General features: G+C 44.1%; 1 protein-coding gene across 3 annotated transcripts; it reads right to left on the bottom strand.

The window, feature by feature from the left end:
* Positions 1-567: 567 nt before the first annotated feature.
* On the bottom strand, positions 568-13,887 carry LOC133231022 (cationic amino acid transporter 3-like). Of its 3 annotated transcripts, XR_009731016.1 has the most exons (13): positions 11,029-13,887; positions 7,864-8,264; positions 6,906-7,064; positions 5,118-5,295; positions 4,802-4,914; positions 4,414-4,636; positions 4,108-4,247; positions 3,911-4,013; positions 3,524-3,720; positions 3,161-3,324; positions 2,772-2,880; positions 2,117-2,600; positions 568-1,398 (listed from the first exon to the last, which is right to left on the bottom strand). XR_009731016.1 is itself a non-coding variant. In XM_061389189.1 (12 exons), exons 1-12 carry the CDS (start codon positions 11,049-11,051, stop codon positions 2,479-2,481), a joined length of 1,932 nt encoding a protein of 643 aa, XP_061245173.1. In that variant the 5' UTR covers positions 11,052-13,887; the 3' UTR covers positions 569-2,478. The 3 variants fall into 3 exon arrangements, 2 of the variants coding, with proteins under 2 accessions (XP_061245173.1, XP_061245174.1); XM_061389189.1 differs by having other exon boundaries at positions 569-2,600; XM_061389190.1 differs by having other exon boundaries at positions 569-2,600; positions 7,864-8,261.
* Positions 13,888-14,220: the final 333 nt, after the last annotated feature.

Raw genomic sequence — 14,220 nt, 5'->3', positions numbered from 1 at the left:
ACTACCAGAAAAACCAAAGCTCATAGATTAGACATAGCTTATTTTCCATTTCAGTTAGTTTCACAAAATATTTTTTTTCAAGTGAATACTATTCATTCCCCTTGATATCATCTGAAAAATAAAATTTTCTCTGTTTTGGGGCACATAAAATATTACATGTACATGTGATTCTTTTATTATATATCTCATCAAATATAATTGAACATTTTCTGCATTTCAGACAGTGTTTCAGCTGCTGGGGAGAAAATGGTGGTCAAAAGTGTTGTGAGTTGAATGCATTTCCTTTTTCTCAAATTCCTCTGTTGAAACCCTAACCCCCAGGACCACAGAATGTGACTGTATTTGGTGAGAGGGCCTTAAAGAGGTAACTAAATTTAAATGAGGTCATTAGAGTTGGCCCTAACCCAATATGACTGATATCTTCATAAGAAGAGGTGATTAGAACACAGCGTACAAAGAGACAAAGAGGAGGAGAGATTTAGCAAATAAACATACAAGACACCTAAATGCAATGAATTTCATAGAAACTGTGAACATTTAAAAATATATTTTAATACATATATCTTATATAGATACATATTTTATGCATTTAATTATACGTATCTTACTATGTGCAGATATATTCACATGTACACACATGCTTCACTTTTTACAAATACTGCATGTTCTACAAATTGATTTGTGACCACTGTATTATCAGTTGATATTTACCATATTTTAGAAAAAATGTTTTTAAAAATCAAGGTATGTACTTTTTAACAAAATGCTATTGCACACTGAGTAGAGTATAGCATAACATAACTTTTTTAAACATGACTTTTATATGCATGGGGAAACTAAAAAAATTGTGTATGATTTCTTTTATTGCCAATTTTTTTTATTGGGTCATCTGGACCCAACAAGCAATATTCCCAGTGTATACCTGTATGGGTGATCATATTTGATTAATGAATGAATCTCCAATTTGGGTCACATCACTTATTTCATTGGTTGCACTGTGCAGCTTGTGGGATCTTAGTTCCCCCATTTGGGACAGAACCCGCACACCCTGCAGGTGAAAAATGGAGCCCTAATGACTAGACCACCAGGGAATCCCCCATACCATTTAATAGTTATGAAAATGCACCATTTTCCTTCCTGGAGAATTACCCACATTCTGGTTTTGGCTGATTGCATTTTCAGTTGAAATGTGAATCTACCCTTTATATCTGCTGTGAGCTGGGAGCTGCTCTAGAGGCTTGATTGTATTCTGATGCAGTTTGTCATCAAGGCTGTGTTCCCGGAAGTGTTCTGTACTGCTTATCACAGCTCACCGGCTAGCATGATTCCCGGGTGTCCCACATCAGTGAGGGAAGACTGACAACCAGATGATGTCAACCTCTTCCATCGAAGTTTCACCTGACAGTTTCAGTCCTCATTAATTTCTAAGCCAGTAATTTCATTAGAACTCGCAAGATAGTGGTATCTCTAATTCTGTTAATCTCTCTTCACTTATTCTTTAATCATCTGATAATTTTGCTGTTTAGTTTCTTGACTTCCATCCCCCTTTTACTCTACTTCAGTTGTTCATTCCTACCAACAACCTCTATATCATTATCACTGACATCATTAAAGTCCATGACCTCAGTTTCAAGCATTCTGTTCTGCAGCAACCACTTCTCATCTTGTTTCTCCAGGTTCATTTTCCAGCTTTTACTTTCACCCAACTGTAAGCATTCATCAACCAGTTATTCCTCCCCATCCCGTTCCCCTTCCTCTAGCAATGCAGGTGTCCTGGTTGTTTTTTCAATTAAGAACTTTTTCTCATAAACTCTGTGGTGCAACTCTAACGTTCTACCACAGAAGAGTAAAGAGAAATGACCATTTGGACGATGTTACACTACCTCTCAATAAGCTGGGGGAAGAGATTAAAATGAGCATTTCCCTTTATCATTACTCAAGATCCACTTCACCTGTTATTCTCTTTTTCCTAAACTCTACTTGGTTCTGTAATAAGATAGCTGCCCTAGCATTCTTGTGTTACTGTTTGTACAATGTGTTTGTTCCCTTCCTTTTACTTTCAACCTATTTATGTCCTAATGTTTAAAGTATAACCCTGGACAGAAAATATACTTACCTACATTTCCTTCCCAGGTCACAATCTCTGTGTTTTCAGTGGAAATAGACATAAGAAGGTGCTTCTTATACACCCATTAACATTTTAGTATTTTCTCCGGTTGATGGTTATTTTGTTGTACTTTCTTTGTGGAAATTCACCTTGAGGCTCACTTATGAAGCATGTGCTTTTCTGAATATATATTTTGCTTTGAAAAGTTTACTTCAAAATTATTCAACAGTAAAGTCATTTTATCTGCTGGCAATAAGCACATGGTTGTAAATGCATTTCAACTTCAGGCTCCATAGAGGCTCAAAATGTCACTTGAACTGGAAGATACTTCTGAGTCTGGAGGGATGCCACACAGCATCTATGTCCTGTGGTTAAGAAGATTCATCACCAGGGATATTTCCATCAAGCATTTGGGAATTGGAGGCTGGCGGCTGTTGATCATTGTTCTCCCCCAGGCTGTGTCGGATCCCATATCCAAAGTATACAACAGATCCTAGCAGGGAGATGAGACAGTGAGAAGGGAAAGTAGGTGCTTTCTTCACTTATGAAAGCCCAGCAGGTGTCCTACGCCTTCTGTTGCGCCTGACAGTTTAGGGGAGAGGTAGTAGGAAGACACTTGGGTTCAGTCACTCAAGGGGCCTCAGTTTCCAAGAAACTCACTCACCAATCCCCATCCAGAAGCCAAACTGGACCCAGGTCCTAGTGTTCATCTGCATCATCAAGTAAACGTTGACAAAGATGCTCACCAGTGGGAGGATGGGCCAACAAAGGACCTGTGGACAAAGTTAATTCATCCCTGAACACACCCCAGATGTCTGAAAGGGAGACCCTACTCCACGTGGGCAGGAAGAGTCCAGTTCAACGCAGGCTGTGTGTTCAGTGCCTACTGAGATTGTGTGTGTAAAGCGCTGAGTGTGGATCAGGAAAGGGTCCATTGGTTTTAGCAACTTCCCTTCTGGGAGCAACTCCTGATCCAGCCTACAGCATTTAGATGTCAGAGCAGGCAGCCTTCATTCCTCACCCTGGAGAGCTTGGACACATAAGGTCACTCACCTTGTAGTGAAGAGGAGAGGGGTTCTGGGGCTGTCTCCAGATGATGGCTGTGATGCCAGTGATGGGCAGCAGCAGCACAGCCACTGTTGTGTACACTGAGAGTCCAGAGAATACACGGCTGGTCAACAGGGTCAGGATCAGGCTCAGGACCATCAGCAGGAGAACTGCAAGGGTCAAGGTGGAGGAGAACAGGCTGGACCCAGAAGATAAAGACATCAGGACCTTGGGTCACACCCATCTCAAAACTGCCAACCTCAGGAAGGGCCATTATCTCTCCAAGATTCCTCCTCAACTGCCCAAAACACACTGCCCTCCCCATACTGTCAAATTTAGAATACAGCCAAGAGAAATCCCACTGCTCACCAAGCAGAAAGGCACATCCATAGACAATCCGCCCAGATTTCCGAGTGGGGATGGTGCTGGAAGGGAACCACAGAGTCTTCAGAATCCTTGAATTTTCTGCTTCAGGTACAGATTGTAAAGGTCTTGCTTCCAACTGAGAAATATCTATTTCCTCTTCTGCTGTCTCATTCTGGCTTAAATTCTGTTCTGGTTGATACCTGAATTAGAAATATTAAGGCAGTGTTAATAGTATCCCCTACTCATCCAACATCACCCGGATGATTCCATCTCTTTCCCAAATTAACGATCGTTGGTCATTTTGAAGGCAGTGTGAAGGCAGAAGAGGATCATCTTCACATCAATCCCCACCAGTCAAAGACTTCCAGTCAGCATGTTGTGGGGTCTCACCTGAGGACAAGCACAGAAAAGGCCACCAAGGAGTAAGCGAGCAGGGTCCCAATTGACATGAGGTCCGCAAGATCAGTGAGCTCAAAGAGTAGTGCCATGACCGCTAAAATCAGGGCACAAACAAGGAGGGGGGAGAGAGTGAGATAGTGGAAATATGCAAGTTAAGAAAACTGGTCAAAGAAGTTTTGTTTATTCACCTGCAAGACTTCCAGAAGCTAAGATGGTCCACATGGCGGTTCGTGTGCGGGCATGGATTTGGGCAAGTCTCCTGAAAAGGAGTCCATCCTCTGCCATTGTGTAGATCACACGAAGCATAGGGAACATGGTGCCCAGGAGGCTGGGAGAGAAAGTGGGCACGTGGGAGGAAGGGGAGAAGCATGAGAGACTGGGGTTTCTGCTCCCTAGTCTACATGGGGTAAGCTGTCTTTCCCTTTTGTTTCTCAATCTGAAGCTACAATATCTGATAATCTGATAGAGGATGGAGAAAAAGCTTTGACACTGACCTGGATGAAAGAGCACAGATGGTGATAGCAGCCAGGACATATCTTAGAGGGCCCCACCCAACACTGAGGAAAGCCTGTGGCAGGAAGCTCTCAGGATGAATCTGGTAGTAGGGCACCATGAGGGTGAGTGCTGCTGAGCCACCAACATACACCAAAAAGCAGATGAAGATTGTGATCACGATGCTAATGGGGATGGAATGCTGAGGATTTCTGGCTTCTACTCCTGCGAGATGAGTGGAGCATTAGGTCAGTAAACACACTGGAATGAAAGCACAAAATCCAATTACCTTGCACCTCCAAATGCAGTCTAAACTTCTTCCAACCCCTATGCCCAAGGGCAGCCCAACCTGCCCAGACCCTTGATAAGAAACACAGTGACTACAGTTACCTGTAGTAGCAATGACATCAAAGCCATCAAAGGCATAGACACATGTTGCTATTCCATGGAGAATCCCTTCAATGCCAAAAGGTGTAAACCCTCCAGCACCCAGAGGACCCAAGCTGTGATGAGAGAATGAATGAGGAAGAACATGGGTGAGGTGAGTTCAGCCATCCCTACCTGTATCCTCAGTTAATATCACAACTCCTGGACTCCATGACTCCATCATCGGATTCATCAGCCCTGATATCTTTGGTCCCCACCACGTTCCCAGCTGTGCACATCACACACATAGACATTATTCAGCCAAGAGTACTCTCCTAACCTAGAGGTGTCAGTGGATTCAGATGTGTTCAACGTGTAGTTCTGTTCTGTGAGCTTCCAGTTGTGTAGGTCTCCCTTAATGAAGCCAGAGACGATGATGAAGATGAGAATAGAAAGGTTCAAGCCTGCGAATACTTTGTTAAGCATGACTGATTCGTGAAGTCCCAGAACCAGCAGTCCTGTGGAAAGATGGAATATGAAGCATCCAAAATAACTAAATCTGTAGCATACAAAGAAAACTAGTGGTTGTCATAGGCTGGGGTTTATGGGTGGGTGAGAGGCAGACAGTGACTGCTCAGTGGGTACAGGGTTTCCTTCCGTAGTGATGAAGATGTTTGGAGCTGCATGGAGGAGACGGTTGCACAACACTGTGAATGTACTAAGTGTCACTGTATGGTACGCTTTCAGATGGCTAATTTCTTACTGTGGCGATCATCTCACAATAAACACATTGACCAACATCACTTTATACATTTTAAAATTATGTAATATTGTATCTCAATTAAGACAAGCTATGACAAACCTAGACAGCACCTTAAAAAGCAGAGACATCACTTTGCCAACAAAGGTCTATATAGTCAAAGTTGAGGTTTTTCCAGTAGTTATGTATAAAAGTACGAGTTGAACCATAAAGAAGCCTAAGCACCAAAGAATTGATGCTTTCGAACTGTGCTGCTGGAGAAGACTCTTGAGAGCTCCCTGGACAGCAATGAGATCAAGCCAGTCAGTCCTAAAGGAAATCAACCCTGAATATTCATTGGAAGGACTGATGTTGAAGCTGAAGCTCCAATAGTTTGGCCACCTGATATAAAGAACCAACTCACTGGAAAAGATGCTAATGCTGGGAAAGACTGAAGGCAGGAGGAGAAGGGGATGACAGAGAATAAGATGGTTGGATGACAGAGAATAAGATGGTTGGATGGCATCATCAACTCAATGGACATGAGTTTCAGCAAACTCGGGGAGATAGTGAAGGACAGGGAAGCCTGGTGTACTGCAGTTCATGGGGTCACAAAGAGTTGGATGCGACTTAGCGACAGAACAACAATAACAATCTCAATTATATTGCAAAAAATCTGGGGGGATATGGTAAAATGGTTAATTTTGTTTTGTGTGAATTTCCACTCAAATAAACAAATATCTTCAGTCTCAGTACAGGGAAGAAACTTGTAGGCCTAAAGCAAATGATTATCAGGTGGGGATGATTTTGTCTCTGAAGAGACTCTTGGCAATATCTTGAGGCATTCCGATTGTCATAATTTGGCTGGTGGGCATTGCTGTTATCTAGTAAGTAAAGACTGAGGGTGCTAATCAACAGTTGACAATGATTGAAAAAAAATTCACAATGAATAAGACAGCTCCCTGACATCGAAGAACGATTCCACCCAGAATGTCAGTAGTGCCAAGGGTGAAAAACAATGGTTTGTATCTTGGCTTCTTGTCTGTCTTATCTCAGACAGTTCATTCCAGTCCTACCTGATGTGAAGAGCTAACTCATTTGAAAAGACCCTGATGCTGGGAAAGATTGAGGGCAGGAGGAGAAGGGGATGACAGAGGATGAGATGGTTGGATGGCATCACTGACTCAATGGACATAGTTTGGGTGAACTCCAGGAGTTGGTGATGGACAGGGAGGCCTGCTGTGCTGTGCTTCATGGCGTTGCAAAGAGTCAGACATGACTGAGTGACTGAACTGAATTATCCCACCATTCTGGAACTCCAAGCTTTCTTTACCCCAACTCCCCCTCCACATCCCACTCTTCCCATTCTATCTCTGAGCCCTGTCTCACCTGTGAGCAGCAGCACCAGGACCAGGGCAAAAAAGTCTGGATGCCTGGCCAGGAAGTAGGGCATATATGGAGAGAAAGTTCCCTGGAACGCCTGAGAGATGTGGTTCCCAATGAGACTGTCAAAGGCGATGCTCCAGGCCCTGGCCTCACTGGCGGTGCCTGCAGCAGCAAGAGAACACTCACTGACAAAGAGAAGCTGAATCTCTATCATGTACCACAGGATGTTCTGGGGGGAAAAAACAGACAAAATACCTAATCTTACAAAGTTCCCTTTTATGGAGTGCAGAGGGTACACCCTTTGCAAGCAGCACTAATGGTGAAGAACTTGCCTGCCAATGCAGGAGACATAAGAGATGCAGGTTCAATTCCTGGGTTGGGGAGATCGTCAGTGGTAGGAAATGGCAACCCACTCCAGTGTTCTTGCCTGGAGAATCCCATGGACAGAGGAGCCTGGTGGGCTACAGTCCATGGGATCGCAAAGAGTTGGATGTTCCTCAAGCAACTTTGCACTCAGAGTAGACCCAGATGATTCACAAAACAGGTCAACTATTTAATATGTTAGGAGAAGATTAATATGAGGCCAGAAACTATAACAGGGAAGTGGGACGTAGAGGACCAGGAGATGAGGGTGACAATTTAAGTCGAATTGTAAACAAAAATCCCACAAAGGAAACAGCAGAGCAGAGACTTCAATATGGTGAGGGGAAGGCCCTGGGGGACATGCCTCCTTATCACCCACTCCTTTCAGTTCCTTTTCCTGCTCAGTTCTTGGTTCAGTCATTTAAGGAGAGCAGAGCTGCCCTAACTAGAATACAGTTATAAGGGTTTCCTGCCACAGTTATCCACGTCCCCCCACAAGGTGCATTAATGAAGTTCTCATGAATCAGTGATGACTCCAATACCTGCTCTGAATTTCCTGATCTTAAGCCCCACACCTTCCCCCACCCCACTGTCTCACCAATGACAAAGGACAGGATGAGGTTCCATCCAATGACGAAGGCACACAGTTCTCCCACAGTGACGTAGCTGTAGAGATACGCAGAACCAGAGCGTGGTACCCGGGCCACCAACTCCGCGTAGCACAGCCCGGACAAAAGAGTTGATAGGCCGGCCAGCAAGAAGCAGATGATGATCGCTGGTCCTGCTTCATACACAGCCACTTCTCCAACCACGATGTACACGCCAGCTCCTAGGGTACCGCTCACACCCAGAGCTGTCAGGTCTCTGGTGTTCAGACAGTGGGCCCTGCCCTTCTCAGACTCCTCCCTGGGCTCCAGCCGCCGCCTACGGATCAGCTTCTGACCAAACTGGTGAACATCCTGACACAACATCCTAGAGAATCGAGGAGGCTCAGATCTGCTGGAAAACAACACAGCAAGCTGTCAAGAATGTCCACCTACCCTTGGCCCTGGGAGTCCAGTTCCATGGAGTGACAGAGTGATGGGAACAGGTGGTAAGAGGACATATTGAGCAAGTTCTCTATCTCTGAGATGTGGTTCCTTAAACCTAAGTTAATCTTTCAAGATGTTTCAAAGTTACGGAAAGAGTTGCTTGAAGAGAAGCGAGGGGGAGCACTTCTCTTAATGAAGTGTGATTTTATTCCTCCTATCTTCTTTACTGAAAATACACATCCTACTTTCCTGTTATACGCTAAAATGCTTCCGTTATTATTTCTAGTAGATTTACCTATATATTTCAAATAGAATCCTCAACTCTTAATACCTAGAAAAGCTAAAACATAATTATTTCTAAAGTGTTCATTCAAAAACTTTTATCCGATGCCAAGCCAATTTTCTTGCTAACAAATGTTGTAACATAAATTTAGTGACTTTCAGGCAACCTAGTTACAGTAAAAGTATTATGCTTAATATTGATGACTCTGAAGATATTTTATTCTAAGTTTGTTTTTATATTAACAAACTTAAACTGACTTTAAGGTCAGATATCAGTTTAACACTGAATATTTCCCAGAGTGTGTGAACCTGCATTTAGCTTCATTCTTGTATTTAAAATTATTTGCTTTCTTTTCTTTAAGCCAATTTAATAGCGGTCCTTTACAAATCAGCAACACTATCCAAAAGCAAAGACATATACTGAGACGTACATAAATCCAGACAGAGACCTCACGGTTTCATTTTCTAAACTTAGCCATGAATCAGCTATTACAATAGGAAACTCACTAGTTTGTAAATAACTGTAACAGTAAAATACAGTTACTCGTTAAAATAAATATATTTATGTAAAATTTTTATAAAGTTTTTAAATAAGTAATAAGTAAGATTCTTCCACGTTTTATCCTCAGTCTCAGAAATTAGACAAGGCTTGGATAAGTGTTCCTAAGAGCCCTGGTGTCAAGGCATAGGCAGAGAAAATCATGTTCTCCTAGCAAGAGTTGTCCTTTAAGGGTCAGAATTCTGAAAAATAAAAAGTATTTTAAAAGTCAATTTTCTCTAATTACACATGCAAAAAGAACCAGTATTTTTTCCTCAACAGAATTTTTAATCTTAACAAATTTTCTCCAGAGTCCAGAGAATATTGTGGCCACACAATGTTAGAATAACATATCTTCTTTCTTTTCTGTAGTCATAGTTTCATAGGTTAATTTTAGACCAGAGAGTTCTCAAATTGGCCCTGATAACAGGGGGAAAGTGGCTGATAAAATGTTGTACCAGCAAAGACTATTTCTCTGGAAAGAAGGGGGTCTTCTTTTAATCCAAAGAATCTGAAGCAGTAAGGGAACTTGCAGGAGTTGGGGAAGCTTGGTTCCCCTCTGAGAGCTGGGAAAAATTAGAAGGGGATCATTTAGAATAAATAGGACACTTAATCTCAGTTTATTTTCCCATCCATGGCAATAAAGATTTAATTGTAAGATACTATAATATTATAAGATAGTATAATATTATAATCCAGAGACCCAATTTTTTAGGTCATTTTCCATCCCTCAACTTAAATAAAGACCAGCGATCATTAAAGCAAATCTAAGTTTTCTCTTTCTTGGCCCATCTGGCTTAAAAAGGACAATGTCCCAGGTTGAACAACCTGCAACCAAGAACAGCACTCCTAGAAATGAAGTCCAGCGTCCCAGAAACATGACTCGGGGGCCCCTGGGGAGACCCAGACTGCCCTCTGAATTTCCTTCGAATCCTGTGCGTGATGGAATTTTGAGAGTCCTCTACTCTCCCATTGCTCACTGACCAGAAGTCTGTAGTTGACCCAGTCCCTCCCATGAGGGGTTCCCAGTGCGGGGGTGGAGTGGGGGTGGGGGGGGTGTTGAGGGAACATTTGAACCAGTGCCAGAGTCACCGGGGTGCCCCTCGAGGAGCGTCCGCTATAGCGGTGAGGTCTGAGTGAACGTGGCCGGCCCAGTAGGCTGTGCCCCTTGCAGTGCATGGCTGTCGCAGCCTGGAGTGGCAGAGAACTGCTGGAGGAACTGGAGTTGGCTACAAGGCAGAAGCCCACGGGGGTCAGGACCTGAGAGCCAAGTGGTGAGAACAGTCTCACAGCGGATTTGTGGACACGGAGTACAGTGGGAGATAAAACAGCAGAAATAGCCCCAGGTCTACCACCCTGTTTGTTTGGCATCTAAGGTAAAACTGAAGGGGACATAAGGCTTAGGTGAAAAAGAAACCTTGCTTCTCAAGTAAATTAGTAAATTCTAATTAGTAAAATCAAGTCAATTCTTTACTTCTCAAGTAAAGAAAATCACAGGACAAGAAGAATTTGCCTGCTGGTGGGTTGCTTGGGGAGAAAGACATTGAAGACTGATTGTGGGGCCTGCGGGTTGTAATTTTTCTACTCCTGGGAAGTAAAAGTGCAGTGTGTAGCAGGGAGCGATTTATTGGAGGCAGTGGTAGGTGCCAAGCTATGATCCCCGCTGCCTTGCTTTCAGTGTTGAAGAGGATGGTCACAGGGCATGCTGGGAGTTGTAGTTCCTGCAGAGCCAGCGAAAGACAGAGAAAGGAGCGAGAAGAACATGACTTGGGCTCCTTCACTGAGCTGACCTGTAGCCCTGCGGATCTTGGAAGGAGAACAAAGCAGAGAGTGAGAGCAAGCAAGTTCTCATGGGAGAGAGAGAAAGACTCAGAGGTCTCCAGCCAGCAGCCTGGGGAGACCTGCAGTTTACCTTGAAATCCTGGGTCTCAGCATCAGATGTTCTCAGATAGAGTCAGGCGTGAGCGGTGGCTTAGTTCTCTGCCCAGGAATTGGACCCAGGTGGCCTGGGGGAAAACCAGGAACCCTAGCCGCTTGTCCACCAGGGGCCAGAGGCTAGAGATAAGATTCCCCTGGCTCTCGTCCCCATAGATATATTCATTTCTCAAGAAGTCAAAAGCTGTGAAAAAAAAAAAAAAACAAACAAACAAAGAAAAAGTGTACGAAGTAGATTAAAGACACAGCCCAACAAGCCAGAGGGCACAGAGAAACTGCTTGTTCAGTTCAGACCAAAGTGAGGCAGAATTACACACCTGGAGAGAAGAGATGTGGGCCTTCCCCTGAGGAGGAGGAGCCCCATAAGATGGCACTTAAGTCATTCACACAGGGCACTTCTTCCAGATTTGTTCACCTTTGGCCAATTGTTTGGTTTCTTTTTCCACACCTGCCCTGCCCTAGGATCCTCCCCAAAACACATGTGCAACTTCTTTCCAGGACGGATTCTAGTCCAGAGCCCTGTGAGGGGGTCCTTGACATCACCTATTATGGGATGGTGCGCCCTTCTTTTTGACCTCCAAGGAGCCTTTCTGGGGATGTGCAGAGTCTCCCAGTCCCAAGGGTAGGAAATATGTGACCTCTTGATCTTTTAATCAAATAGAGTTTAGCCCTGCCCTGATTGTTATCTTAGGTGTCCACAGGAGACAAAGTCCAGCTACTTACTCTGTTCTTGTCATTTCCATCTTGAAGTTGCCAACAGGAGGCTGGTTGTAAATGTCTAGCCAAGTGCCCACCTGCCTCCTTCCTCAGGAAATGTAAACAGGAGTCTAATTGTGAATGCCCAGCCTGGAGCTTACCTAGATCCTGCTTCAGTGCAGTATGGGGCTCCTGGGCATTATTTCTGTCCCCTGTTTCTTGTAGGCAGACTCCAGTCTCCACGACCTTCCCTGAGTTCCAAAGTGCAGTTTCAAGCAGTTGCTAATCACGGAGCTTCCGAGAAACCACCTGAGACAAAATTAAAGGGGCCAAAGCAATTTCCTTGTCTAACAATGTTCTACGTACAAGAAGAGACCTTGAAAAAGTAAGGTTGCAGTTACTAGCTGCCAGCAGACATTGTTCTGTGAATGGATGTGGCATCCTAGTCTGATGCAACTCAGAAAACTCATTTTTGGCAATGCAAGGACTTGTCTGAGATCACAGCCAGCGTCACCTAGCTATTTCCTCAGATGTCTGCACCGCAGCGACTTCATTTTGACTTTTAACTGTAGTTTTCTCCCCAATAGCCAAAGCAGGTGCCACCATTAGTGATGTCAGTGTTTGTCTACGTATGCGAAGATGGAAGAATCAGGGCTCATAAGATTTTCTCCTGACTTGTGGACACAGTGGAGGAAGGAGAGGGTGGGACAAATTGATAGAGTAGCACTGAAATATATGTGCTGTGTGTGCTAAGTCACTTCAGTCGTGTCCAACTCTTTGTGACCCCGTGGACTGCAGTCCTCCAGGCTCCTCTGTCCTTGGGATGCTCCAGGCAAGAATACTGGAGTGGGTTGTCATTCTCTTCTCCAGGGGATCTTCCTGACCCAGAGATGGAACCCAGGTCTCCTGCATTGCAGGCAGATCCTTTACCATCTGAGCCACCAGGGAAGCCCTCAATCATATACATTACCACATGCAAAATAGACAGTTAATGGGAAGTTGCTGCGTAACACAGGGAGCTCAACCCGGCGCTCTGTGACAACCTAGAGGGGTGGGATGGGGGGTGGGTGAGAGGGAGGTTCAAGAGGGAGGGGACACATGTATACCTATGGCTGGTTCACGTTGTTGTACGGCAGAAACCAACAGAACATTGTAAAGAAACAATCTTCTGATTGAAAATAAATTTTAAAAAGTCTTCTGAAAGTGTCTAACTCCCTGACGGCCTGTTCTGCCAGTTTTCCCAGTGCACAGACTGCTTCATTCCTTATCTCTGCCCTAAACTCCTCTCAGCGGGTGTTGAAAGTCAGCAGCTGCAGCAGCTCCTGATTTAATCCTTGTAGAGGTAGATGGCAAGTGCCAGTTTCCAGTCGGCAGGGCTCCTGTATGGTCATAAATTCAACAACGGTTTGGGAGGCAATTCATGACCATTGGGAGGCAATTCATGACCATTATGGTCCAGGAAAATAGGTCCAGGAAAATACTCTCTCTTGTTGCTTCTCCCAACATTTAGAGTTACATGGTTACCGGCACTGATCTCATATGAAACTACACATCATCATTTTATCAGAGGCCAGTAGTGGAAGAACAACAATTTTGCGAAACAGGAGAAACACAAATAACAAAGCTGGCAGAATTCGTAAGATCATAAGTGAGAATTAAGCCGAGAACTTCCATTAGATGTGGCCCAGGTAGATTTCAGGTAGTCTGACTCAGTCCATTCTGTATAAGTCCTTATCTCTCAGAGAAATTATTTATTGGCACCGTCCATAAGGCACCAGCCCTCCCATTGTTCTCCGAGCTGTGTCGGATCCCGTATTGAAAATGTGGAGTGTTCTGATGAGCCATGGGACTGTCAGACTTCTCTATGGGCTCCAGCGGCCGCCCGTGACCAGCTTCTGAACAAACTGGTGAACATACGGATGCAGCATCCTAGACACAGCTGAGGAGGGTACGATCTGCTGAGAAAGCGAGACACAAAGTCCTCAGGAATGTCATCCTAAACAACACAGTCCTACCGTGGAGACCAGGAAACTCTACTCAGTATCCTGCGATAAACCATAGGAACAGAATATGAAAAAGAAGGACTTCCCTGGTGGGCCAGGAGCTAAGACTCTATGCTCCAAATCAAGGGGCCCAGGTCCCATCCTGGGTCAGAGAACTAGATTCCATACACCACAACTAAGCGTTGGCTCAGACAAATAAATATTTTTTAAAATATGAAAACTGTATACAGAACTGAATCACTTTGCTGTACAGCTGAAATTAACACAACATTAGACATCAACTTTACTTCAATAAAAGAAAAAAAAAAAAGAATATCCATCCGCCCTTGGCCTTGGGAGTCCAATTCCATGAAGCAATGGAACGAGGGGAAGCGGGTGATATAAGGACACATTGGGCGAGTTGTCCGTCTCTGAACTTTGGTTTCTTCACACATAAACAACACTTTTAACATATTTCAAAGTTACTGGGA

Source organism: Bos javanicus, chromosome 18 (assembly GCF_032452875.1).
Source record: "Bos javanicus breed banteng chromosome 18, ARS-OSU_banteng_1.0, whole genome shotgun sequence".
Lineage (NCBI taxonomy): Eukaryota > Metazoa > Chordata > Mammalia > Artiodactyla > Bovidae > Bos > Bos javanicus.
Note: the sequence above shows the minus strand (reverse complement) of the source record. Positions and strands in the feature narration are given on the sequence as shown.